Here is a 12,158-nt window from a genome sequence, read left to right as displayed (position 1 = left end):
CATTTTCATTGATTCATTGATCATTGATCATACTATGGTCAGGGAAAATTTAAAATACCAGTATTAGGCTCCTGGATGAACCTCTCCCTTCACCAACATGTGAATTGTAAGGCATTGTAAGTGCATTAGCTTAATCCCTTCTGTCTGGAGAGCAGCACTCCATGCGTTTCAGTAAGCAGGCACATGTGTGGAGGAGCAGAGCTGAAGATGGAGCCGCACACCTATTATGTGCTCGACACCTGTCACTGACCTGAAATGAAGATACTGCCAAACATCTAGACATTTGGACAACCTTTGTGAACAATGCTGCAGTACAGCATTCATGTGTGGATGTTATGGTTGCTTTATGCAGGTAATATTTGGCTACGGGAGGAAGGCTTATCATATTTCTAGGCCAGAATGATTTGTGTAGTTTCTTGAATTTCCTCTTATTGTCTTTTCACATAATAGTAATGGTAAGAAATAGTGGCATATGTGCTCGGTGTACTATGATATACTACACCCAAATTAGTGTAGAGTCTAGATATTTTGAAACTAAACTGATTATTTTAGTAATAATTGTCTGTTCATTTTTGTTTGTTTTTCATTTTAATAACACATAGCAGGGTCAAATATCTCAGACCAAGTAGAATATTAAGTGTACAAACTTGTGTCTTGTCTTTACAGGCACTTTGTCAAGTGAGGACATCAGTGGATGTGAACTGCAGCCGTGCCAAAATGGTGGCATATGTGAGAGCCACAGTGGGGGATTCAAATGCCTTTGCTCCCAGCAGAGACAAAATGGACGCCTCTATGGGGGTGAGAATTGCACAGTTGCACTTTCAGGCTGTGATGTCGACCAGTGTGAGAACGGAGGAGTTTGTTCTCCGTTACTTGTGAATGACCAGCACACTTACACATGTGTCTGCCTTGCTGGCTTCACAAGCCCAAAATGCAAAACCCCCACTGTCTTTTCATTTGAGTCCGAAGGCTACATTTACATAGAGACACAGCTTCGGTACCCAGAGGCTCCTCTTCGTGTCAAATTCAGCTTCAAGACAGAGAGAACAGATGGTACACTCATGCAGCGCCGAGTGGATGACCTGCTCCTCAGCATCGAGCTGAAGGATGGGCATCTTGCCCTCCGCAGCCTGAAAGGTCAAGCCACAAGGACACTGGTTCAAGAACTCCCAGAGTACCTGTCAAACCAGAAGTGGCACACAGTAGAAGCATCACTGGGCAGTGTGGTCAGCCACATCAGGTTGCTCTGCACTGAAAGAGACTGTCCAAGAGACTCCAGTGTTGGAGTCCAGCTGCTGGACAGAACTTCTGCTCTCACCAAGCCAGGAATAGTCCGTCAAAGCCTCTTCATAGGAGCAGCGAGAGGTTTGGACAGAGCAGTGGATGAAGCAGAGTACCCATCTGCTTTTCTTGGCTGCTTCAGAGATGTGTTTGTGGATTCACATCTGGTGTTACCAGAGCCAGAGAATTCAGACACTCAGACAAACATTACTGTGGGATGCAGTGACAAAGACAAGTGTGAAAGCAGCCCTTGTCAGAACCGCGGACGCTGTGTCAGCCAGGGCTGGAGGAGCTATACGTGTGAGTGCCACAGACCATATGAGGGACACGACTGTGCCGAGGGTAAGTGCCACTTGCACACGCACCAACACCTCTGAATGCAAATTTAAAGCTAGAAAGCCAAACTTTTTTATTTTAAAGAGGTTATACATTTATATAAACATACTTATGGCTTGTACTATGTTAAACTTCTGCCATTAAACCCTCCTAAATGTCCTACACTAGACTTTTTATGTATTTTTTTGGTTCATAATTTTTTGGTTTCACAATTTTCCATCCCATGTGCCACGAAGAAAAACCGCCATCCACACAATTGTCTGCATGTTCTCCTTGACACGTGACAAGGGCAACACCAAGTTCAACCTCAGTGGCCTCACTGCAGAAATCTCACTGGTTTCAGGATAATAGAGTTTGTGAACTTTAAAGGAGCTTACAGAGGCAGTAGAAATAGCACCGTGCTCAAGCCACTCAATCATGCAATTAGGAGGCACTCACAGCAACACCTGGGCTGAGGATTAAAAAAAAACCCGGGTTTTCTTTTTGGCAACTGTAATCAAGTTTTAGCAAGGGAAACACTGACCTTTACTGTTGTTGGTTGTACTGGCCATTTCCTTAACATTTTTTTCACGTAAAGGGCAATGGATGATGCCCATATATTTGTCAAATATAACCATTAAACAAGAAATTCTATCATTTTCTGCCAGCTGCAATCAGTTTCTGAAAAAGGGAATATCTGCATTTACTTGGTTGTACTGGGCCATTACAGGTGTTTCTACAGGTGAGAAGGGCGGAGTGGGCTTCACTGTGCCAAATATAACTTGCAAGCAGGGTTTCTGTCTGATGGGCAGTTTTGTGATGTTGATCTGTTGGTCACAACAGACCTGGTTGTTGCCACTCCCACTCCTATAGAGAAGTAATTGTGTAAAAAGTAAAAGTGCATAAATTATGCAGGATCTTATCTCTTGCTCTGACATATTGCACATCTTTTAAAATGCACTTTATTTTATTTTTATATTATTTATTTGATTCATTTTTGCTCTTGTTTTGCACCAACAACCAGAACACATTCCTTGTATTGTATTGCATTCAGTAAGCTATACTATATATTGGCAATTAACCCAATTCTGATTCTTTTAGTTAGCTTTAGAGATGGTGTGGGGTACATTTCCACTTAATCCAGACTAGATGTTCCCCATTTACAGTTTATACAAAGCAAAAAAAAAAAAATGCTGACAGTAACATCATAGTTATTGGATGTAAGCATTTTCACCTAACAACGTACAGTGTTTGACTTTCTCTCATGCACACACTCTCTCTCTCTCTCTCTCTCTCTCTCTCTCTCTCCACCGCCTGTACCCATACAGAGTATATCACTGCAAGGTTTGGAAACAAAGACCAGGAGAGTTACGCCGTCTTCTCCTTGAATGAGGACCCAGGTGATGCCGTAATCATATCCATGTTCATTCGCACCAGACAGTCCAGTGGCCTTCTCCTCATCCTGGCCAACAGCACCAGTCAGTACCTCCGCTTGTGGTTAGAGGAAGGCAGGGTCAAAGTCCAGGTCAACAACTTTGAGAGCCTTGTTGGTCAGACGCCTATCAGCGATGGACACTTCCATTTATTGACTGTGAAGATGGAAGGAATAGCAGCCAACTTGTTCCAGTCGGCCCAAGACCAGGGCTCCATGTCCATCAGGCACACCAAAGCCCACTCTGGGGATCTGGTTTTCGTTGGTGGGCTGCCAGAATCAAGGGCCTCAGCTAAGTTTGGTGGCTACTTTAAGGGATGTGTACAGGACCTGAGGATTAACAGCAAACGGCTGCAGTTCTATCCCATACAAAGTCCAGTGGAATCTCACAGCCTGGGAAAACTCATCAGTGTCGCAAAAGGATGCAGCAGTGACGACGCCTGTGCTGTGAGTCAACAGTTAGTGAGACATTTACCTGCACCCGTAGCACGTAGAACTTGCAGTGGATTCATTTGTACTGTTTGACATCCTTTATCAGGTCAATCCCTGTCTCAATGGGGGAGTGTGTTACTCCATGTGGGATGATTTCATCTGTAATTGCCCCCCCAACACTGCAGGGCAGCGCTGTGAGAAGGTGAAATGGTGCGAGCTGTCTCCCTGCCCCGCCAGTGCCGTTTGTCAGCCCCGCTCTCAGGGCTTTGAGTGTAAGTATCCTGAGAACAATAAACCATATGAAAGAAAAATTAACATAGTCTTCCAGTTTGCTGAATAAATAACAATATACTGAACAGCCAGAGGACAATTTGAATGGAAGTCCAAGGGGAAACTACGACCTACTTCTCACATAATCAGTCAGTAAACATCAATGGTCTCAATGACTAGTTTTAGGTCTTCCATAGAACATGATGGGATTCTTTTTAAATGATGTTCCCATTAAGAAGCATGTGATTGGTTGCTGGTGTCCAAAACCCTCAACAGGCCGCAGGTCAATTCGCTGGGCTTCGGAATAGGAGTTCAGTTTCTTACGGGTGATTTCACGGCCACTACTCCTGTCCTAAAAATATAACAGTTAGTGCTCGCGCAGATCTGTGCCGCAGGAGCACCCTTGGTAAATTGCTGTGGGAATAATACACAACTCCTTATATGGACATAGTGGCAAAAAAGCAGCTATATGTGTTCTAAGGGTTAATAATGGCCATGGTGCAGGCGCTATCCTTGAAATAGTACTGTACAACAACAGTGTACAACCTTGGTGGCTATTCCTGTTTGTGACGTGCGAAAAGAAGATTCACTGTCAATGTTTCTGATCTTCCTTTGGGGCGTCCTGCACTGTGCCGTCCTCTCAAGGCACTCACTGGTGCAGGTGCTGTTTAATTACCGGGTGGTTGATTACCGCGGGGAAAAGAGTTGAGGCAGGGATCCTATGGGATTCCCCTAAGACGAGGTAATCCCTGCTCAGATTAAGTCTGAGTGCCACATGTCTGTGAACGATAATGATGACAAGTCTTCCTTCACAGTGGAGCAGAGCTGACACAGCCCACAGCAGTGTATTTGTAGTGTATTTAAGTGCAAAAATGTGCGTTTAGAAATGGCTTTAAATGGCTGGGTTAGTTAGTTTACAGTGCTTGTTTTATCAATTGAAACCACATTACCGCACATAAAATAAGTGCACTTCATTTCTGTGTTGAAACAGATTAAATGTTAATGATAGAGAACTACATGGAATGCTAAAATACCATTTAAGTTCATACTGTTTAGTCTACCTCTGTCCTCAGGTTTGTCTAATGTGACATTTCGGGATGAAAGCAGTGTTCTGCACTACCGGAGCAACGGCAAGATTAGCCGCAACCTTACCAGCCTGTCCCTGAGCGTCCGCACAAGACAGTCCACTGCCACCTTACTGCACGGACAACAGGGCTCAGCCTACCTCACCGTGTTCCTCCACAACTCTCATTTGGTCACGGAGATCAAGGCTGGGGATGAAAAGGATCCCTCCAAGGTGACAGTTCAAAGCCAAGGTGCCATCAGTGATGGAGTGTGGCACACAGTGGAGCTCAGCATGGAGAGCAAGACACTACCAGCCTCCAGGTGGATCATGGATGTGGACGGAAGCCAGAGGGAGCAAAGCATGTCCAGAACAGCTACAGGAAACCTGGATTTCCTCAGGGAGGGAGCAGACATTTTTGTAGGTGGACGCAGTCTGGACACTAGAATGAAACTGTCTGGTTGTCTGGGTTCTGTGGAGATCGGAGGCCTTCTCCTTCCTTTCCACTCGGACAGAAGGTTGAACCTCCCCAGACCTCAGGAGGAGCAGTTTGTGAGGATGAATGGCAACGATGCCCTGCAGCACAGCTGCTCGGGATCCAGTGTGTGCGCACGCAACCCCTGTGAGAACCAGGGTGTGTGCGAGGATCTCTTTGACCTGCATCACTGCACATGTCCCTCTGAGTGGACAGGGCCGCTGTGTCAACATCCAATAGACGCCTGTGTCTCAGGTCCGTGCATCTACGGCAACTGTACCAATTACCCGGGCGGATTCAGGTGTGTGTGTGAGCCGGGCTACAGTGGTGAACAGTGTGAGGTTGAAGTCGACATGTGTGAAAACAGCAATTGCAGCAACGGTGCTACTTGCCTCAAAGGCGTCCAGACCTACTCATGCCTCTGCCTTCAGAACATGACCGGCCAATACTGCAAGTGAGTTCATTAAAACTTCATTTATACCTCTCTGACGTCACACTCACGGTTGTGCGAACAAGCTCTGACGGATGTGTTTCTTTCAGCGACAAAGTCCCTGAGATCCCATGGTACATTGAGACAAATCCGTAAGTGCCTTTGCATTTAAAAAAAACGACACTGTTCCAATAAAACAAGTACATAATAACTCGATTCAAGTGGTTGACAGTGACATTCTTTGTTCTTTTGTCTGTTAAGACTTCCTCAGCTGCCTGTGTCTACATGTATGGGTACAAGATGGAAATACAGCTGCTATAACGGAGGGAGCTGCTCAAAATTCAACACCTGTCACTGCCTGCCGGGCTTCACAGGACAGTGGTAGGACAGTCCTCTTTATACTCATTAACTTAATTAAGTTCACATACAGCACAATTTACAAGTGACATAATAGCATAATAACCTATGAACAACTAAATTCTTCTCTTTGTTTTAGGTTTAGTGAAGTATCTTTTTACAAAACATGTTATGAATAGCCTGACATTTCTTGAGAAAATAAGTGCAATTTCAACAATATAATGCCTTAGTTAACCATTTACAAAGGCACCAAACATTTAGCCATAGGTATCTGGAACTGAAAGATATCATTCTTTTTTTTTTTGTTTCAGTTAACAGATATTAAAAAAATGATTTCAATTTTAATATTCCTTATTTTTCATTAACAATAATAACCAGCAGTGGATCACCCACTTCTCTTTCGACTTTGGTTTACAGAGCAGCACAAACTTTAATTTCCCAGTGGAAAAGACTGTCTAACATTGAGATAAACAAACATTCTTAAGATATTGCTCACTCACTCCTTCTTATTAAATATGTACAATCTGTTTTTTCCTGTCGGGCTGCTTTTGCAAATATGATTTAAATGTGTGTTGTAATGCCTTAATGTCTGTGTTCTTGTTGTTCTTCCCAGGTGTGAGAAGGATGTTGACGAATGTGCCTCAGACCCATGTATGAACGGAGGCTTCTGTGTCAACTACGTGAACAGCTTTGAGTGTGTGTGTGACATGAATTATTCGGGGGATCATTGCCAAATAGACGTCAGCGACTTCTATCTGTACCTCTTCTTAGGCCTGTGGCAGAACCTCTTCCAGCTGGTGTCCTACCTCGTCATCCGCTTCGATGATGAGCCAGAAGTCGATTGGGGATTCTACATTAATGATTAGGCCCCTCCTTGTCTATTACTGCGCAGACATCTAGAAGAGATTATTTGATGAGTGGGAAATGTCACATTATTGGCCACAGAGAGTTTGGTGACTCTCTGTGGCCAATAATGTTATTACAACACACAACATTGTTTGTTTTTTACATTTAAGGTTCATTTGCAGCAAACCTCAGAGAACAAATGTATTCCAAAAATGTACTGACATGACCCAAGAACATAATCCTCACAAAAGCAAAAACAGATCATCATGGCTACAGATCATCTAAATTAATTAATTTGGTGATTAATATTTTATATTGTATAATTTTTTATAAGTGTATAATATCTTTTGTTGTTTTTCCCTTGTGCCTTCATTTTTTTTTTTAGTTTTGCAAAATAACTCTTTCTGCAGAAATGAATTGTAATTAGACTCTATTTTATTTGATTGTCCAGGCAAGAACCGATTACCTGTCTATAGCTGAGACGTTGTGCATGTATGTGACCTAAAATAAATGAATACAGGATATTCTGCATTTACAATAGGTGATATGTAGAATAAAAAATACATACATACTCATTGAGGAACTACTGTCATCTCGAAGTGCAACGTAATAAAAAAAAATATATATAAACCCAAAAATAAAGGTAAGAAAAGCTTAAAAGATCTTGCAAGGATGTCCTTGAGCAGTGCGTTAAGGCTGACGTCACTCTGGTGAGACTTTATAGAAGTGAATCTCTCATCTGTGTTCGAAGTCTTGTCCTGACCTGGAGTGACAACAGTGCAATGTCCTGATGGGAACCTCAGCAGAGGTTTGGCTGTGGCTCTGCAGTGTCACTGAACGGTCCATAGGTGTCACATTTGTCCCCTGTAACCTGTTTCTGCAAAGAGTGGACGGAGGAGGACAGGCAGATTTTCATTTGGCTTTAAGAATCATCGCCAACTCTACTTATAACGAACCAAGTCATTCATTATTCCTGAACCTACAGACACTAGGATATAAATGTGTTTTCTTGTTTTGATCATCGGGGTTTTTGTTTTATAAATCCCACGCTGACAGGTAACATAAGCACGACACCAACCGACGCCTTTTCTGTCTATTTCTCTTGTGCAGAATGCTGCTATTTAATTTATAAAAAATGTGTGTTAAGATGTGTCAACACAAATGTACCTGCATTTATTTGTGAATACCTGTGACCGAAATAAACTAACTAACTAACCAGACTAACAAATTCACCTTGCTTTGCTAAGCGTGTTCCCTGAAGCTTTAGTGGTGACACAACAGCTGCTGCACTGGTGTGTAAATGAACTGTGAGCTCTGTTGGAGCTTTTTCTTTTATTTTTAAGTTGAGATCTGATCCCACGAGTTTCTTTGCTCTGAAAAACCCCAAATCAGGACTACATCCACAGCTGTTTTTACACAAAAACAAGCGTCTCTTGGCTCACCGGGACAGATGAGACACTCTGACCTCTTCCTCCTCATGAGTGGTGGCTGTGTTTGGTGCATCTAGAAGAGTCTGATGCAGGGTCACATGGTACACATGGAGTTTTGGGAAGGTCAGGTCAGAAAGCTTGTACGCTGCAGCACTAACTGTAGATTTTATGCTGCTGTCTTTGATTTTTTTTCCCTCCATTTATTTGCCTTTGCTTCCATCTGGTGTTGTATTCCAGATCTGCTGCAGCAAAGAATACATGTATTGTTACATAAATCACTCCTGCACAAGTTATGACACATGAGTGGTGGGTGAGACAAGTTCACAGAAGCAGGAGAGAGTCTGGATCACCCACGTGCAGGGTGACACCTGTCAGGTCCTAACATGACCTGGAGCTTTTTGCTGCTGTGTTCTCATACGATCTCACTCAAGACACATTTTGTGACTATAAATCATCTGGGATTGTAGTTATCATGGGATTAGGATTATCACCATGGCGCCAACCGATCAGATGTGACTAAAAATGATTTCCTACAATAATAATACTAACACAAATACTCAATGATCCTAAGAACTTCAGAGAAAAGAGAAGATTTTTTTAAGAAAAAACATTCTCTTTAAGAATGTAGCTATTTGGAAATTAAAATCTGAATTTCAGTGCGCTCCACAGCCTGAAAGCCACCTTCTGTAAAAGTAAGGATTTGAGTGATAGATAATCTTTATTATTTCTATTGATTTTTTTATTTATTTTATGTTTTTATTGTGGTTCATTGTTTGCTGTTATGTTGTATGTCTTATTTGTAGTTTATATTAGTTGTTTTAGATGTATGTCCTCTAGTTATCATTCTGTACAGAACAAGTGCTTTAAAAATAATGGATGGATCGGTCATGTAAAGGTCATCAGGGAATCTTTAGGACATATAATAAAAAGTTTTTTGTAAATGTAGGTTACCTAAAAAAAAGGAGAGATAAAAACAGAACAAACATGGAGGTCTCATAGAAGTGCTTTATTACTGACCTCAGATCGAGAAGATCTCTGGTTGTGTCCTCATCCTGACCTGGAAAGTCTTGTCCAGATGGTGCAATAGGGAGCAAATATTAAGAGGAAAGCAATGTGCATCCATGTCCCTTAACTCTGACCCCCACCACCCCAATTGGCAAACATCCTCTTTGTGGAATCGTCATTGAGCAAGTCTCTCTGAATCCCCCGCAGACACTGAGGCCCTGCTGTGCAGCTCTGATTGACCTCTGAGGACACAGACAACTGATTACACAATGTGGGTGCTTGGACACGACTCATGTTTTAATATGATATTTCACTCAAAGATCTGTCATGTCAGCTGTCAGAGGAGAGATCAGATGTTTGCCAGTGTCTTTCTAAGAAGTAAAACAGTGAATTGTCTCTGATTTAAAGTCCCATGCTAGACTTTATTCAACTTAAATTTGTTTTGGCAGTGGTCCGAAAACAGAGTACAACCCACATGAGTCACAGGAGTCAGGAGGGATGATCACTTTGTTTAACTTGGCTCTGTTTTCCTGTTTAAAGTACAGGATATATACACCAGGAGCTACAGGTTTTTCTTCCCGTCCTTGCCCTTATAAGCGCCACTTTTCTGAGACTCTGCATCTATCGCAGACATGAAGACCCTGAGCATCACTGTGGTTCTGGTACTGCTGGCGGGGGCATGTGCTCAGGTCAATGTTTTACGTCCTCTGTGCGACTCACCTGAGGCAGAGGAGGCTGCTCTGTTGGCCAGGGATTACCTCAATGCCCAGCACACTCATGGCTACAAGTATGAGCTGAACAGGATCGAGGATATCAAGATCTTCCCCGGGGTAAGTCCTCGAGTGGATGTTGTCAAATTATACGCAAAGTAGCTGTGTCTTCTCCTATCAGATAAACAATGTCATTAAATGTATTGTTCCATACATAATCACTGTACACAGATCTCAGTTAAGACATGATCCTTTCATGATATTTCTACACAGTTGATGTTTGATCAGGAAAGATAAGACTTCAAAATGTCACATTTCTCATATATAAATATATATATATATATATATATATATATACATATATATACATATATATACATATCCTTTTTCTTTTATCCATCCATAGCTCAATGGAACTGACACCTATGTTCTAGAAGTTGACCTGCTGGAGACAGACTGTCATGTGTTGGACCCCACACCTGTTGCAAACTGCACAGTCAGACCCAAAATGATGACGGTGAGACTAATGCATACATATGGTGTCATACACATACACATCTTACCCAAATGAAAAGAGAACAATACATTTAAGATATGTGACAGTGAAAACTGAAAGGCAGACTGATGTATTCTTTCTTTAACCAGGCAGTGGAAGGAGACTGTGATGTAGTGCTGAAGAAAGTCGGAGGAGTGCTGACTGTCACCGCATTCAAGTGTAAAACAGAGGGTATGACTGATCTGACTGTACACTCATCCGTATCGAAGCACACACACAGAGCACGCCAGTGACATTCTACACACATGAACCTGCACGTGTCTTTCTCTGTACTTGCATATAGAATCAACCGAGGACTGCGTGGGCTGTTTCAACCTCCTCCCACTGAATGACACCGCAGCACTGGACTTTGTGCACACCTCTTTGGCAACCTTTAATAACAATACTGGGAATGTGACTTATGCTATTCTGGAGGTTGGAAGGATATCGTCACAGGTTGGCTTTAGTGTAAAGTGTTTACACTTACCAGTTCCAATGTACTGTTCATTGGTGATTATACAGTATTTCAATACACCAATACACATGCCTTGTTTCAGGTTGTGTCTGGAGGACACCAATATTTAGCAGAATATGTCGTCACTGAGGCTAACTGCACTGACGACGTCTGCATGCCCACGAGTGACCCGTTGGCTGTGAGTACACAAAGACCAGTTATTTGAAAAATACAGTGGCGTAATTACACGAGTGTTATAATCCAGTGTCATGTCATATACATATTTTAGCCCTGGTGGTAAGCTGTTTTCAAACCATTCAAAATGAAGGGTAAATTGTGTTTCTCTTTCTTTCTTTCTACCAGGAGCGTGGCATTTGTACTGCTAAAGGTTTTACACGTTCTCACGTTTTGCAGTGCAAGATGTTCCACATTCCCATGGTAATAACATGCTGTGTCTCCAGATACATTTCAATGGCCAAAAAATGAGTCTTGAACTTAAAACAACTTAGATTTTGCCGATGCTTTTCATCTTCCAGGTGCCTGTTGTGGATGCCAACAGCACTGTGGCTGCAGTTCCTGTCTCACCACCAGCTGTCCACATACACACAGGCAGCATGTCACACAAGCACGGTCTAAAACACCATAAACTGACCCCTCTCCACAATCCTGATCTAAGCGGTCATCTGTCAGAATCATCAGAGTCAGCAGAAATTGTACCTGTTGCCTCCGCAGTGGCTGTTGATTCAGCCCCACCTGCTGATGCTGCTGCAAATGTTGCTGCTGATGCTGCTGCTGATGCTGCTGTTGACTCTGCCTCAGACTCTTCTAGCAGTAGGGAGGACCACAGGTTGAAGAGAGATGCACCTGCTGCTCCTATCATCACATTAGGTCACGTTACGATATCTGAAACTGGTCCTGCTCTTTCCAGGTCAGTATGCCCAGGAAGGATCAGATTCTTCGACTGAACAGGTCCCTCAGACTCTATATTTGCTTCCTTGATGCTACTTTAACTTGAATTGATGCAGGAACGCGTTGTAATGACACAAACATGAAGTATAACTAATTTCTTGAAAATTGAGGAAGAGAGCTGTGTATTTCGTGCTCAATAAATCTTTCAAGTCCA

General features: G+C 42.7%; 2 protein-coding genes across 2 annotated transcripts; both read left to right on the top strand.

The window, feature by feature from the left end:
* The first annotated feature begins 159 nt into the window (after positions 1-159).
* LOC122774173 (protein crumbs homolog 1-like) lies at positions 160-7,233 on the top strand. Its single transcript, XM_044033267.1, has 8 exons — positions 160-352; positions 667-1,623; positions 2,925-3,475; positions 3,567-3,732; positions 4,804-5,722; positions 5,809-5,850; positions 5,960-6,079; positions 6,669-7,233. The coding sequence occupies exons 1-8, from the start codon at positions 304-306 to the stop codon at positions 6,919-6,921; spliced, it is 3,057 nt and encodes a 1,018-aa protein (XP_043889202.1). The 5' UTR covers positions 160-303; the 3' UTR covers positions 6,922-7,233.
* Positions 7,234-9,894: 2,661 nt separating this feature from the next.
* Positions 9,895-12,158, top strand: ahsg2 (alpha-2-HS-glycoprotein 2). Its single transcript, XM_044033392.1, has 7 exons — positions 9,895-10,166; positions 10,453-10,563; positions 10,692-10,773; positions 10,886-11,037; positions 11,139-11,234; positions 11,399-11,473; positions 11,572-12,158. The coding sequence occupies exons 1-7, from the start codon at positions 9,969-9,971 to the stop codon at positions 11,998-12,000; spliced, it is 1,143 nt and encodes a 380-aa protein (XP_043889327.1). The 5' UTR covers positions 9,895-9,968; the 3' UTR covers positions 12,001-12,158.

Source organism: Solea senegalensis, linkage group LG1, assembly GCF_019176455.1.
Source record: "Solea senegalensis isolate Sse05_10M linkage group LG1, IFAPA_SoseM_1, whole genome shotgun sequence".
NCBI classification, from domain to species: domain Eukaryota; kingdom Metazoa; phylum Chordata; class Actinopteri; order Pleuronectiformes; family Soleidae; genus Solea; species Solea senegalensis.
This window is presented reverse-complemented; position numbering and strand designations above follow the sequence as displayed.